This window comes from Terrapene carolina, unplaced genomic scaffold (genome assembly GCF_002925995.2).
Source record: "Terrapene carolina triunguis isolate 2854851 unplaced genomic scaffold, T_m_triunguis-2.0 Scaffold580, whole genome shotgun sequence".
In the NCBI taxonomy this organism is placed as follows: domain Eukaryota; kingdom Metazoa; phylum Chordata; order Testudines; family Emydidae; genus Terrapene; species Terrapene triunguis.
This window is the reverse complement of record NW_020664931.1, coordinates 4,712,579-4,729,014: the sequence shown is the minus strand read 5'-3', so window position 1 is coordinate 4,729,014 and position 16,436 is coordinate 4,712,579. Positions and strand designations below refer to the sequence as shown.

Sequence of the window (16,436 nt, the reverse complement as noted above, 5' to 3'; positions counted from 1 at the left end):
TTTTTGGCTCCAGAGGACAGCGTTATATCGGGGTAGAGGTGTATTTAAATATGTAACTGTTACAATATATAATTCTGTAACTATTATTTTGTAAAGTGTGTTATGTAACATTTGTATGACAACCATTAATAAAGTGAAGTTAATTATTAATTAAATTTATTACTTTTACATGGGGTTCTTATCTGAAATAAATGTATTGGTAGACACTGACAGTAACCTTATGCACCTCTGACTCTAAGGAACTACATTCTCAAATCTTTTATCCCTCATAGAATTCAAACATCTTGTTTCACTTTAAGAAAGTTACCATGCATTGTAGTAATGTACATTGCATAGTACCAAACCCTTGTGAATTCTTACTATTTAGATGCTAATAAGGTGCAATTCTGGAGTAACTCCATTGACGTAGTTACTCAGATGATGGGTTTATTTGGGATTTCTACCCTGTAACTAAGAGCAGAATTTCACCCATAGTTTAAAGATTTGTATTGGCAAATTTCAGTGGGGCTTTTGTTTGATTATCTGTTATTAGTTCTCCTTTACAGAAGTGTTGTAAAAGTTATAACTAGCCCCCATGGGGGTGTACCTACTCCTGTGAGAGACATTGCATGATCAGTATTTGAAATTGTTCCCTAGAAGTTAAAACATTTGTTGTTGCAGCCTGTTCCTCTTCCCTTTTCCCCCCAGATGAAGTAATGTTGAATGGTACAGGAGCAGAATAAGTTTGTTTTGGGGGAGCAGAGAAAAGAAGGGTTCAAAGGGAGCTCTCAACAGCCCTCATGCTGATCTTGCTTTGACCTTCCAGCCCATGCTTTCTCTTCCCTGCCCTAATATGGTAAAAAAGAGAAGGCAAACCCTACGAATGATCCCAATTGTCTGCTGTGCCTTATTTATTTATCTTCACAACACCCATATGAGGTAAGAAAGTACTTATTATTAGCCTAATTTTACAGCTGGAAACCAGGGCACAGAGATACTATATGTCTGCTCTGCAAGTGATGGTGAGTTTGTGGCACAAGTAGCAACTCATCCAGCTAGCAGGGGTAACAATAGTACAGATGTGATGGCATGGGGTAGCAACCCAAGCAAGTATCAGGGCTTACTGGGAGGCTTGTACTTGGTTGAGTAGCCTGTGCTGAAACCCGTGGAACCATATCTACACTACTGTTGTATACCTGCCTGTGCTACAATCACACCGTCACTTGTAGTGAAGACATACCCTAATAATCTTGCCCAGGGTCACGCAGAAAGTCTGTGGCTGAGCAAGGAGCTGAACTCAGGGCTCCTAAGTCCCAGGCTAGTGGTATAACCATCAGGCTAACCTTCCTCTCTGACCAGTGTGTTTCTGTTGCCAAGATGCCCTGTTGACCTGCCTCTGTACGATGCCTGCTTTTGAGTACCACAGGGGAAGTCACTGCAGCCATAATCTATTTGGTTAGTTAGGTTCAGAGAAACGTCAGGGAAAGTAGTCTGAGTGCTGGACTTAGCTTTGTATAGGACTCAAAGACCCTGATCTTCACCAGAGGATCATTGTTTTACATTATATGTTTATCATAATTACTCAGCTTGTTGTGTTTCTATTTTGTTTGGATTCCTGTGATTGTTTAAAATTGTTTCATTTCATCTGATGCATCTTCCAGCCACCAGCATTGGCCAACACTGGGCCCAAAGACAAGGAGAGTGCTCAGAACTGTGAGATATGCTTACATGTTCTATTAAGACCGGTAGGGTCATATCCTTAGGCTATCAAGACCTTGGGGACTGGCTAGCTGGGGAGTTGGAGGTGTTGATTGGTAAACTAAGGTATTTGCTGTTTGATTTTTTTACCTTTTTTCTCCATTATTCCTTCCCCCCCAAAATATATCCCTCTTAATGCCTTTCACCAGAAGTTCTCAACATTTGTATTCTGGCTGCTTCCTTGACTTCTTTGAACACTGTGTTTCTATATTGTTTTTATGACATTAAAAAAACATTATTAACATTGCAAAGTCAAGCACTCAAAAGTTAGGAAGTGAAAGATTTAAGGTTGCCTGTACAACCTTAATTTGTCTCCTTGTGCATATGTATTATGATACAGTGTTTAATTACGTCATCACATAGTATTTTTCACAGGACTCGTGCCTGATTCAGTGCACAGGAAGTATGGTGGTCTCTGAATGAGCTGCTACTCAATATTTCAAGTGTTCTTGTTGTAAAATGTGTGGCTCCAGGTCTTATTTACACTATTCAAATCTTGCTCTGAAGACAGAGTTACTCATTTCTCCATACGTTTTCTGTGATGCTAATCACTCTCGTATTTGACTGAGTCACAAACATTAATGAATTTATTTTCACAACACCCTTGCGAGATGAGGAGGTGATATTATTTCCGTTTTACAGATGGGGAAGCGAGGCACAGAGAGATTGTCAAAAGTTTCCATTTACTTTGGGTGCCCAATTTGAGACACTTAGGACCTGATTTTTCAGAGCAATTCATATCATAGAGCAGTTTATATGTTCAAAGCACAGCTCCCAGTGACTTCAGTTGCAGCTGTGAGTGCTCAGCACTTATGCAAATCAGGATCCCGGTGTCTTAGGTTGGATACCCAGAAAATAAGTGACACGCTTAATGACCACCTGTGAAAAATTTGGTTTAAGTGACTTGTCTAGCATCATGCAAAAACTCTACAGCAGAGGCAAGGACAGACTCCAGTACACCTGTATGGTTTTCAATTAGTTTAACCGTGAGACCCTCATAGACTCCTTTCTTTTCCTGCAATCTCTAGCCTTATTCACTACAGACCTTCCGACTTCTGCAACATATGAGACAGAGGTCCTGCAAACAACAGCTCATTCACTACACAACCCTGATTAATTCCTTCAGGACCATCCATCCAGTGCAATGAATGTTGAGTCTCAGAATCTTGGTTTCCTTTCTTAATTCTGGAGGGGGATTATGCTCTAGTGAGCACAGACCTTTCTGCCTCTCTGCCCCTACATGATCCATTCTGGCTCTGTCCCCTACAGCTTGTCCCTGTGTCAGTCCAGTCTTCTCCCCCTCCCTACTGGCTCCTCATCCCAGTCCCAGTCTCCATCCCCAAGGGCTCTTTGTTCCACTTCCAGTGTCCTTTCATAGTCGGTCATGGTCTCCCCCTTTGAGCTGCCAATCTGAGTCTCAGTCTTCCCTTCATTGCCCAGCCAGTTCCAGTCATTCCTACCGGACTCTGAGTCTTCTACCCATGCTGCAGCTCCTTGTCCCAGTCCAGCTATTATCTCCTCTGCATTGCAGTCAGGTGGCTTTCTCTTCCACATAGCCTGGGCAGCAGCAGCAGCAGGAACATTGAGAGCACGGAAGAAACCATCTCCTTGCCCTCAGTTCCTGAGTCTGGAACCAAGTTGCTCGTAACAACCAGGAGCAACATTGGAGGGAAAGTCCTGCTCAGCCCCTGCAGCCTTAGGTTGGAGCATGCTCAGTTCAGATGGAATTTATGATGAAATTAGCTGCCAAAATCTTACAAGTCTCTGCTGATCATGTGCAACTTGACATTTTTTCAGAGGCTTATAAATGGCCAGATTTAAGCAGATTTTCATGGGGACACCCTGACACTAGGGAGCCCCCTTCCAGCCAGATATTAAGCTGTTGCTCCAAAGCATGGGGATGCTAGAACTTCTCAAACAAAAGGTTGTATGATGGTTTTTAACAACATTTTTTCCCTAATCTCGTTTGCAGAAATGGCTGGACTGTTTTTGCTGAAATTTTCCAAAAAATACTCAGCCTGAGGCAGACACCCAGCATGGACAATTTCAGCCCAAACTGTTAAAGTTGGGCAATGTTATCAGCAAGTGAAAACAGAGGCTTACAATAGGAAGTGTCGGGAGCTTTAACAATAGGCTGTGCCATAATATAGTAACTACCAGTTCCACCTACAATATTGTAACTGTTCCCATTGTGTACATATTCTCACAGCAGCTGGAGGCACCACTTTGACACCACTGATTGATTACCCCACATCCACCTGCCTTTAAACAGGCAGCGGAACAGAGCATGCAAACCTACAAACCAAGGTCCTTCATGTATATTCAGCTAGCATTGCCTGGTGGCTACATACAAAGTATTTAAAAAAAATGCTTCACTGAGCTCTGGACTGTAGGAAATCAGGGATTTTGTACTGTTGCTATTTAAAAAAAAGGGTCAGTTTTACAACATTAAATGTTTATAAATAACAATTGTGTGTGCCTAATATGTGTGAATACTCATGCTGTGTGCTCAAATCATCCATGTCCACATGCATATATTTAATGTGGCACCCAACTAGTCATATATGTGCTGAAATAGTTGATTTGCACCTGTACAGCACCCACTAGTTAGGCATGCACAATTGCTTATATGTGCTTCATTTCAAAAATCTGGATCTACATGTGTACAGGCAGTTCTCGGCTTTATGATGTTCGACTTACAACGAACAGCACTTACGACACTTCTGAATTGACAACTTCATTCGACTTATGACAATTGGTTTCAACTTTACGATGCTCAGTCCCGCAATGGAGTGGATTGTGGTTCCTAGTTACGACGTTTCGACTTACGACACAATTTTCAGGAACCAATTGTGTCATAAGTCTGAGGACTGCCTGTAATGTGAGTGTGAATGGTGTGTTGATGTTTCTCAAATTGTGAAGTTTGCCCTTTGGCCTTCTGCCTCTGTATTTCACTGTTCTACATAATTCTTTTCTCTAAGAAAAAGTTTATAATAAAAATGATAAAAATGCAATGGCTGAATGTGATGTTTCTCTTCTCCCCCACTTTTTTTTTTTTTTGGTGAAAATGGTAAAAAATAAAATTATTTTTGCTTAATATGCTTAACTCAACAGGACTTTATTGTCGTTTTTAAAGTCTTCAGCTATTTACGGTTTACTTGTACAGGAAATAATTTTATTCACATTTGGTTATCCTCTAATGAATCATGGTAGCTGCACTGTGTTGTTGTCTGCCTTGTTCTGTGCCTGGGGAAGAAAAGCACATCTGGCTTGTAAATCAGAACTAAACATTGATACCTCATTCAGCTGTTTATTGGGTGACTGCCCTCTATGTTATATAGGTCTATAGTGCAGAATATCTACACAGTGGTGAAAATCCCATATGGCCCCTTAAAGGAGCACACTGGGAAGCCTCCACACCCCCACAGTACCTCTGATATGTAATATTTGCTACCCGATACACTGTAACTATGTTTCCTGCAGTAACAAGTATATTCTCTTTTTATTCCTTTAGAAATTGCCCCCTGGTTACGTGTGTTCAGAGCAGAGAATGCTGTGGACTTCTCACAATTAACATTTGACCCAGGACAAAAAGAACTTATTGCTGGAGCAAGGTGAGAAATTTATGTGCTTTTGTTGATTATTCTTGTGTGTAGTTAAGTGCTAGTGAGCCAAATTCTGCCTTCAGTTGTACCTATGCAACTCCATTTACAACAAGTCACGAAGACATACTGAACTGGATGTAACTAGAGTTTCATCTATTATAACTGAAAGATGATTTAAAGTGCTGGGTTGGTTCGGGGTGCATAAGAAGTTGCTCTGTATTCTCATTTTTAGGAGCCTTATCCTGTAGTCATTGCAAACTCAGAACTATTATTAATGTCAGTGAGAGATCAACACAGGACATGACCCTACAGTAGTAAGAGGTAAAGTTGCTTTAAGCCCATGTGGGAAGAGTTTAATTCAGGACACATTTTACAGCAACCCCAAATATGGTTTTACAGCACTTCTTTTTCCTCTTCAATGATCCTATTCATGGTCCAGTCTTGCTGCCTTTTTCTTGAGTGGGATATATATAAAGGCAGTAGTTTTCAAACTGTGGTCCATAGTGAAGTACTCTCGCATGCTCTGTAGAGCTTCTTCTGTCATAGTGGCGAAACATTTGTCGGTCCGCAGACACTGATTTGTCCTAGTAATTGTAGCCCAGTAGAATTCTTAGGTTTCCCAAGACTTTAAACAATTAAATTTAAATTTTAACAAAATATTTTTGACTATATCTATCTTTTTAGTTTACAAAGCACCAATGAACATAATATCTAGGTTCCATCTGACACCAGCAGCATGTTGCTGCTTCACATTTTTATTTGGAAGCTCAAGAAGTAGTCCACAAAATAAAGAAGCTTGAGAACTTCATTATGGCTCAGATTCTGCCATCATACCTGAAAATGTCCATTGGTGTCAGTGGAATGGTGTGTGTGGTTTGTTTCTGGCAAAATTTGGCCCGGGAGCTCAAACTGACTGTTAAATAGTTTTATGGCAGCTTTCAAAATCAGGAGAAGCCTGATGAAAAAAAGTTTTTTCAAGAGAAAATCCTTAGCATGGTCATTTTTAGAAATCTTATTTTAAAACTGTGGAGATTTGTGTTTAAAAACAAACAAAATAAAGTTTGAAGACTTTTTATTTTCTGCTTGGCTACTTTAAAATCAAGCTTCAATATCCCTCCTTAAAATCTTCTTTGCCATGATGTCTACAAGAGTTCACAACGGTTAGGCTGCTGGTGTGCTGAGATCACTGCTGGTGATGCAAACTGATATTGTTTCATTTATTTCTTGTTCTCCCTCATCGACCAGTCTATCTATCCACCTGTTGTTTTTTGTCTTAGACTGTAACGTCTTTGGAGCAGGGACTGCCTTTTTGTTCTGTGTTTGTTGTCTAATACAATGGGGTCCTGGCCCATGACTGGGGCTCCTAGGTGCTACTGCAATACAAATAAATAAATAATAATACTATAAAAAGAAGTTGTATTATGTATCTGAGGGTAAAATGAAGACTGTTGCTAAACTAAATCAGGTTCTCAGTAGTTTGAATAGTTGAAAAAAACATTTTTGGACCATAATGATCACTTTTATCTCTAGAAAGACAAGGCAGATGAGGTAATATGTTTTATTTTGCCAACGACTGTTGGTGGAAGGGACTAGCTTTCAAACTATACTGATCTCTTCTTCAAGTCTCGGGAAGGTAACCAGGATGTCTAACCTAAATACAAGTTGGGATAGATTGTTAATCATAAAGGGTTCACATTTGCTGTCGGAGACCACTTAATATAAAGTGCGCAATTAAGGGTTAGCAGGCAGTGGGGTGTGTTACAAATTTGTAATGACCCATACAACCAGTCTGTCTCTTAAGTCCATGTTTTTTAGTGTCTAGCAGAACTATGAATTTAAGTTCCCATGCTTGTCTTTGAAGGTATTGTGCAGGCTTCCTTTGGAGATGAGGACTGAGAGATCAGACTCCAAAACAAACAGACACACACAGCTGCAGCCAATCAACCGCCTCGCCCCTGTGTTTGCAACTAGTCACAGGGAAACCCCTCCGTCCACACACCTTACCTTCTGATTAAGGATATGATCCTGTCATGGAGGCCAAGGGTTTCCTTGACTTTCCAGGACCTCTGTGACTTCTTCTGGGGCGGGTCTGGAGCAGCACCTGGGATTGGATTAGCCTCCCTGGGGCTGGAGCAGTAGTGGTCAGCTTCTGCCACAAGCTGCAGAAGCCCCCAGCAGAGCAGCTGCAAGCCCCCAGCAGCAGTCTGAATATTGTCCCCCTCTCCGAAGGTATTTTAAGTTTAAAGTCAGGGACATCTCATAGGCTTCTGGAATTTTTGTTTATCGCCCAAAACTGACTTTTACTAAAAATACCTGTGACAGAATCTTAACTTTATTTCTGATCAATCTGGCCATCTGGTCCATTGCCTTGGGTGGCAGCTTCCTATTGTTTCAGCTATTACTGCACAAAGAGGCATTTAATTGTTATTTCCATTCAGCCTGAAAGAAAGGTGCTTAGCACATCTATCAGCTTCAATGAGCTGTACAATTGTCTATAGATCAAAGGCTGACTTAATGGCAGCCATTAACACTTTCCAGCAGACCAACACCCTCAGTCTCCTATCTGCCCATCATCCTGATGGAGTTTAAAATGTTGGCACCTTGAATGAAATATCCCAGACAGAAAGAAAATAAATAAACATTTTATTAAAAATACAAGCTTAACTATTTACATATTTACTTAGTGTTTTTCTGTCAGGACATTTTTACATCAACCCATATCAATTTAACTCTGACCTAATCCTCCTTGGAGTTTTCTTCTCTCTGCTTTATCTCCTTTCAGCCAAATCAGGAGGGACCACTTCCAACAGCAGTGGTTCTCAAACTTTTGTACTGGTGACCCCTTTCACACAGCAAGCCTCTGAGTGTGACCGCCTTTTATAAATTAAAAACACTTTTAAAATATTTAATACTATTATAAATGCTGGAGGTGAAGAGGGTTTGGGGTGGAGGCTGACAGCTCGTGACCCCCCATGTAATAACCTCACAACCCTCTGAAGGGTCACGACCCCCAGTTTGAGAACCCCTGTACAACAGGCTCCTGATGCGTGTCTGTTGTTTCTATGGAGGTGTTAGCTGGGACAGAATTCACCTATTCCATTCAAACTGGGAATTCATGATTGTCTCAACTCTTTCATGTGACATATCTGAGGAACTGTCCCAGATTGAGGTGCCAATAGAGAAGGTTTTGGACAAATTCATAAATTAAAGAGTAATAAGTCATTAGGAGCAGATGCAATTCACCCAAGAGTTCTGAAGGAACTCAGATATAAAATTGCAGATGTACTAACTGTGGTATGTAACCTATTTTTTCAAATCAGCCTCTGTACCTGATGATTGGAGGGTAGCTAATGAAACACTGATTTTTTTTAAAAGGCTCCAAAGGTGATCCTAGCAATTACAGGCTGGTAAACCTAACTTCAGTCCCAGGCAAATTGGTTGAAATTACAGTAAAAAACAGAATTATTAGACGCATGAATAAACACAATTTGTTGGGAAAGAGTTTTTGTAAAGGCTTTTGTAAAGGGAAATCACACTTCAACAATCTATTAGAATTCTTTAAGTGTATCAACAAGCATGTGGACATGGGTGATCCAGCTTGAGGTAGTTTACTTGGACTTTCAGAAAGCCTTTGACAAGGTCTCACACCAAAGGCTCACAAGCAGTCATGGGATAAGAGGGAAGGTCCTCCCATTGAACAGTAATTGATTAAAAGATAGGAAACAAAGGGTAGGAATAAATGGTCGGTTTTCACAATGGAGAGAGGTAAATACTGGCCACCTCATCCTCCCCAGCCAGGCTGTGTACATATGTGTTCATATGCATAAATGATCTGGAAAAGGGAGTGAGCAGTGAGGTGGCAAAATTTGCAGATGGTACAAAATTACTCAACATAATTAAATCCAAAGCTGACTGCGAAGTTACAAAGGACTCTCACAAAACTGGGTGTCTGGGCAACAAAATGGCAGATGAAATTCAATATTGGTAAATACAAAGTAATGCACATTGGAAAACATAATCCTAACTATACGTACAAAATGATGAGGTCTAAATTAGCTGTTACCACTCAGGAAAGACATCTTGGAGTCATCATGGATAGCTCTCAGAAAAGATCCCTGCAATGTGCACCAGCAGTCAAAATAGCTAACGGAATATTAGGGACCATTAGGAAAGGGATATAAGACAGAACATATTGTAATGCCAATATATAAATCCATAGTACACCCACACCTTGAATACTGCATACAGTTCTGGTGCCCCATCTCCAAATAGATATATTAGAATTGGAAAAGGTACAGAGAAGGGCAACAAAAATGATTAGGGATATGGAACAGCTTCCGTATTAGGAGAGATTAAAAAGCGTTGGACTGTTCCACTTAGAAAAGAGATGACTAAGGGAGGATATGATAGAGGACTATACAATCATGAATGGTGTCGAGAATGTGAATAGGGAAGTTTTATTGACCCCTTCACATAACAAAAAAACTAGGGAGTCACCCAATGAAATTAATAGATAGGTTTAAAAGAAAAATAAATACTTCACACAATGCACAGTTGTCATGGGATGCTGTGAACACCAAAACTATAAAAGGGTTCAACAACAAATTATATAAGTTCATGGAAGCCAGGTCCATGGCTATTAGCCAAGATGGTCAGGGACTCAACCCATGCTCTGGGTGTCCCTAAATGTCCAACTGCTAATAGCTGAGACTGGACAATAGGGAATGGATCACTCAATAATTGCCCTGTTCTGCTCATTCCCTCTGACGCACCTGACACGGGCCACTATTAGAAGACAGGATACTGGGCTGGATGGACCATTGGTCTGTCCCAGTATGGCTATTCTTATGTTCTTACAGCCTCAGTTTCAGGGGCATCATTTCAGAAAAATTCAGCAGTGGGGGAGGCGGACAAAGATGTATCAGCATATAGAACATAGTATATAATTATATAATGACTTGCAAAGTCTCAGGGGCAGCAGGTAGTGAAAGATGTAATGGTGCATACAGAAAAGTCTGGTTGGGGGCAAACCAAGTCTTGGAGGGGGTGGGGGGTGTGATTTCCCGTTGCCTCATAGCAAGTGATGCCTCTGCTCAGCTTCCACAGTTACATTTTCAGTTTCTGAGGACATCCTTGATACTTTCTGAGATGTTCCTTATGCATAACTTTTGGTTTAGTCCTGGGCACAACTATAGCCTGTACACCACTCTTCCTTCTCCTACGATTGTGGAACCAGACCAGGTCCCCTCTTTTCAAAATTTCCTGATATGATCTTACATCATAGAGTCTTTTCATTTTATATGAGGCTATCCTCAAATTTTCACTAGCAAAAATTTGAACTTTTTCAGTTTTGGATTGTAGGATTTCTGTTTAGTCCAGATGGCCCAAATTACTTTATTCGTCCTCCTTCTCCATACAAGAGGTTTGCTGGGGTCCTTTGCTCATGCCCAAACATGAGGCGTGCTAGGTTACACTTTATACTCTCATTGATTGCTGTTCTATAAGCCATCAAGAAGGATGGGCTATGCTGTTCCCAGTCCCTCTGGTATTGTTCCAGAAATATAGCCAGCTGAATCTTTCCATCATCCCATCAGACTGTGGGTGCACTGGGGTGGTCCAAATTTTGTGTGGAACCCTAGAATGTCACAAACTTGCTGAAACACCTTGGATTTATAGTTTCTCTCTTGGTTGGTGTGTATCTCACCTGGGACCCCAAATCTGATAAAGAATTAATTCATTAGAACCTCTTGCTACTGTCACAACCTCTTGGTTTCTTACCAGGTAAACTTCAGACCATTTTGTAATGTAGTCCATAGCTACCAGTAATTATTGATTGCCAACCTCTGTCTCAAAGGCCCAAGTTCATCAACATCAATGTGCTCCATTAGCATCCCCATGAAATATTCTGCATTGGGGTTCTCCTGAGTTATGGGGACCCTTCTTTGCAACACAAGCATCACATTTCCTGCACCTATTTTCTACATCCTGCCTGCTTTTTCCCAGTAGAAATTCTCTCTTAGCTTGGCTAAGGGGTTTGTAACTCCCAGAATGTCCAGAGGTTTTAAAATTATGATAATCACAGAACCCCTTTTTTCAATGTATCTGGCACAATCAGCTACCACCTGTGCACATCACCTGCTGGTTTTCACATTTTCTATTCAATATTTCGTCTTTAAATTCCAAACTTTCCCAATGTGACCAGTAAGTTTTTACATTCTTCTGTATATATAGTCATTAATATGTTCTATAGATTATATCACTGCCAGGAGATCCTTTTGGGTAGTACAATAATTTCTCTCTGGCGAAAATAGATTTTTGCTATAATAAGCCAGCACCCTCTCAAATCCTTAGTGTCCTTTGTCAATACTGCCCCTGATCTGTAAGTACCAACCTTTGTGTCAAATAGGGTGACCAGATGTCCCGATTTTATAGGGACAGTCCCGATTTTTGGGTCTTTTTCTTATATAGGCTCCTATAACCCCCCACCCCCTGTCCCGATTTTTCACACTTGCTGTCTGGTCACCCTAGTGTCCAATATGAAAAGGGGTTTGAGACACAGGTAAACTAAGATAGGAGGATTTCTTTTTCAAGTCTGAAAATGCTAAATCACACTTTGCTGACCACTGAAATTGTTTCCCTTTTTCACCCAACCTAGGCAATGGTTTTGCAGTATTGGCAATATCACAAATAAACCTTCTATAATAAGAGCAGAGCCTTACAAAACTCTGGTTTCAGAGTAGCAGTCATGAAGTTGATGGATTTCCACTCCATCAAAACTCTGCACATCCGTCAGTGTCTGAGTTCACCAGTCCTGTACAACCTCAATTTTCTTTTTTTCAGGGAAATTCCCTCAGTGGAAATTCTACACAGTTATCAGCCATACTGAAATCCAAACCAATTTTAGCTCATTCACTATATTGGCTATTCAGCCTTCTTTCTTGAATTCCATTAGTCCAATTTTCAAACTCAATTTTCCCAATTTTTGGATGGGTGTCCTTGCCTGATTCAATGTCTCCATTTGAGATCAATTGGATGGTACAGTTTAGAATCCCCTGTTCTCTGGGATTGTTAGTATGTGTAGCCTAATAATTGTTATATTGTAATAAGTGTCCACTATTCCTGTAAAATTCACAGCTTCTATTGCATTTGCAATTGCCAAACTCACAGTTATTTAATCCCCATATCTAAACAAAAACTGTGGGGCTGATCCTTGTACCTTTAAGATTTGCCCCTTCACATTGATGTCCCCCAGTTTCCCAAACTGGGAGAGAGGTTTTCACTAGGCACCGTGAAACTCACTCATGCCTTAATTTATAATACTCCTTCTTATTGTGGCCAATTATTTTAAGTACAGCATTTAATTGAATTTCTTCCCTGAATTTTTGCATTATTCCCCATTTCCCTTGTTTTACAAACCAAATGTAACTGTTTTCCCAATCATTCAAAAATGCCATGAACCAGATTAGAATCCCAATTCCACCATGCATTTCATAGAATCATAGAAGATTAGAGTTGGAAGAGACCTCGGGAGGTCATCTAGTCCAGTCCCCTGCTCAAAGCAGGACCAACACCAACTAAATCATCCCAGCCAGGGCTTTGTCAAGCCGGGCCTTAAAAACCTCTAAGGATGGAGATTCCACCACCTCCCTAGGTAACCGATTCCAGTGCTTCACCACCCTCCTTGTGAAATAGTTTTTCCTAATATCCAACCTAGACCTCCCCTACTGCAACTTGAGACCATTGCTCCTTGTTCTGTCATCTGCCACCACTGAGAACAGCCTAGCTCCATCCTCTTTGGAATCCCCTTCAGATAGTTGAAAGCTGCTATCAAATCCCTCCTCACTTTTCTTTTCTGCAGACTAAATAAGCCCTGTTCCCACAGCCTCTCCTCATGAGTCATGTGTCCCAACCCCCTAATCATTTTTGTTGCCCTCCGCTGGACTCTCTCCAATTTGTCCACATCCTTTTGGGGAGGGTGGGGGGTGGGACTGGACGCAATACTCCAGATGTGGCCTCACCAGTGCCGAATAGAGGGGAACAATCACTTCCCTCGATCTGCTGGCAGTGCTCCTACTAATGCAGCCCAATATGCCGTTAGCCTTCTTGGCAACAAGGGCACACTGCTTACTCATATCCAGCTTCTCCTCCACTGTAATCTCCATGTCCTTTTCTGCAGAATTGCCGCTTAGCCAGTCAGTCCCCAGCCTGTAGCAGTGAATGGGATTCTTCCGTCCTAAGTGCAGGACTCTGCACTTGTCCTTGTCGAACCTCATCAGATTTCTTTGGTCCAATCCTCCAATTTGTCTAGGTCACTCTGGACCCTATGCCTACCCTCCAGCGTATCTACCTCTCCTTCCCCAGCTTAGTGTCATCCGCGAACCTGCTGAGGGTGCAATCTATCCAATCATCCAGATCATTAATGAAGTTGAACAAAACAGGCCCCAGGACCGACCTCTGGGGCACTCCACTTGATATCGGCTGCCAACTAGACATCGAGCCGTTGATCACTACCCGTTGAGCCCGATGATCTATCCAGCTTTTTATCCACCTTATATTCCATTCATCCAATCCATACTTCTTTAACTTGCTGACAAGAATACTGTGGAGACAATACCAAAAGCTTTGCTAAAGTCTAGGTATATCACGTCCACCACTGTCCCCATGTCCACAGAGCCAGTTATCTAATCATAGAAGGTAATCAGGTTGGTCAGGCATGACTTGTCCTAGATGAATCCATGTTGACTGTTCCTGATCACTTTCCTCTCCTCCAAGTGCTTCAAAATGGATTCCTTGAGGATCTGCTCCATGATTTTTCCAGGGACTGAGGTGCGGCTGACTGATCTGCAGTTCCCCGGATTCTCCTTCTTCGCTTTTTTAAAGATGGGCACTATATTTGCCTTTTTCCAATTATCCTGGACCTCCCCCAATCGCCACGAGTTTTCAAAGATAATGGCCAATGGCTCTGCAATCACATCAGCCAACTCTCTCAGCGCCCTCGAATGCATTGCATCCGGCCCCATGGACTTGTGCATGTCCAGCTTTTCTAAGTAGTTCTTAACCTGTTCTTTCACGATTGAGGGCTGCTCACCTCCTCCCCATAGTATGCTGCCCAGTGCAGCAATCTGGGAGCTGACTTTGTCTGTGAAGACTGAGGCAAAAAAAGCATTGAGTACTTCAGCTTTTTCCACATCATCTGTCACTAGGTGGCCTCCCCCATTCAGTAAGGGTCCCACACTTTTCCTGACCTTCTTCTTGTTGCTAACATACCTGTAGAAACCCTTCTTGTTACCCTTCTCATCCCTTGCAAGCTGCAACTCCAAATGTGCTTTGGCCTTCCTGATTACCCCTACATGCTCGAGCAATATTTTTATATTCCTTCCTAGTCATCTGTCCAAGTTTCCGCTTCTTGTAAGCTCCCTTTTTGTGTTTAAGCTCCCCGAAGATTTCTCTGTTAAGCCAACCTGGTCGCCTGCCATATTTGCTATTCTTTCTGCACATTGGGATGTTTTGTTCCTGCACCCTCAATAAGTCTTCTTTAAAATACAGCCAGCTCTCTTGGACTCCTTTTCCCCTCATATTAGCCTCCCAGGGGATCCTGCCCATCAGTTCCCTGAGAGAGTCAAAGTCTGCTTTTCTGAAGTCCAGGGTCCATATTCTGCTGCTCTCCTTTCTTCCTTTTGTCAGGATCCTGAACTCGACCATCTCATGATCATATTAGACACAGAGCTGTATTACATGGCTCATGGTAATCAGCTTCCACCTTCATCTCTAGCAGCTGCTTCCCTTTCTGATTGGCTGCTGCAAGGAAAGATTTAAGTTCTGTGGCAAATTTCAGAGCTTCCTGTAGTGTCCTTTGCCTCCTTTTGCTGATCTTGATCTGCAAGCCCAAATCCAGTTGAGCATTTATAGATCGGTCAATTCAATTGCTAATTCATCCTGGAAGTCCTTGCTAGTATCTGGATTCACCAGGAACACAAATCTCCTGAGGTCCTCTGCCTGTTCAGGTAAGATTTCTTTTTTCCTCTCCTACTGTTTCTCAGGTGTGCCCTGGCCCGCAAAGAGTAATGGCTGCCTCCAAGCTGCCTATCAAGAGCTTGTAGCAGGTCTGGATAACTGACTCTTTTTTCTGGGGTAAGTTCTGCAGGACCATCAGAGTCAGGCCATTCAAGTTGGCTGCTAGAAACCTCCTTCTCTGTTCTTTCCCCCACATGTTCATTTGGGCTATGATGTTAAACTGAGCCAAATAAACCTCCCAGGGAGTTTTATTCCTGTAAGATAATGGGCTTTTGTGTTACTTGAGCTAGAACAATCTGACCTATCCCTCCTGAATGTTAGAAACCATTTAGAAAAGTTTTGGAAATGTCCTGTCTTCCCCAGTTGTTGTATGTAGTGTAATTGTAGCCGTCTTGGTCCCAGGATATTAGAGGGACACGGTGGGTGAGGTAGTATCTTTTATTGGTCCATCTTGTCTCTCTGTCTTCCCCAAATCACCTCGATGGCCTGGTTCGTTATTCAGGTGACTGACTTGTACTGTGATCTAGGACCCTTTGGATTCCTTCTGTCTGGAGCTGAAATTATAGCTCCTTAAATCCTTGCTCTAGTGTACTTGTATTGGCAAGTTCCAAGTGTGCCAAAGTTTTCCTGGTCTTCCCTATAATCTGGAAAATATTTTGGTCAATTGCAGTCAGGTTGCTTGTCACCTCTCTCTGTCTTGCCAGACCAGACTGGAAATTTTGGTTTTGGACTTTCAAATCTGCCTTGACACTTGATAGCTGCTACCCCAACATAGATTGTATCTCTAAACAGGTCATCTCTCTATTCTTCTTCAGGTATTGCTTTATTATTTTTTGTGAAGTCTTTTGCTCTTTTTTTTTAGATCTTGTTTTAATTCCTTTTGACCATCTTTGAATTCTGTGAGCTCTTCCATTATTTGTTCCATCTTCTTTTAAAAGAAATAATAGCTCACAATTTCTCTCATTGGAAACTACCCAATGTTGCCCCTTTCGTCCTGAGCCGCTAGCTAATATTTGTGGCCCTGCAGGCTTGTTTCTGTTCAGAGAAGAAATTGGTTATTCAAATCAGGTATTTGTTTAG

The 16,436-nt window shown here is 41.6% G+C and overlaps 1 protein-coding gene across 1 annotated transcript in view; it reads left to right on the top strand.

Moving 5' to 3' along the window:
• Positions 1-16,436, top strand: part of SEMA5A (semaphorin 5A) — a 668,054-nt gene that overhangs the window by 207,168 nt on the left and 444,450 nt on the right. Inside the window, exon 3 of the mRNA XM_026659123.2 lies at positions 5,252-5,351. Within this exon, the coding sequence (XP_026514908.1) occupies positions 5,252-5,351 (100 nt within the window). The remainder of the gene's footprint in view (positions 1-5,251; positions 5,352-16,436) is intronic.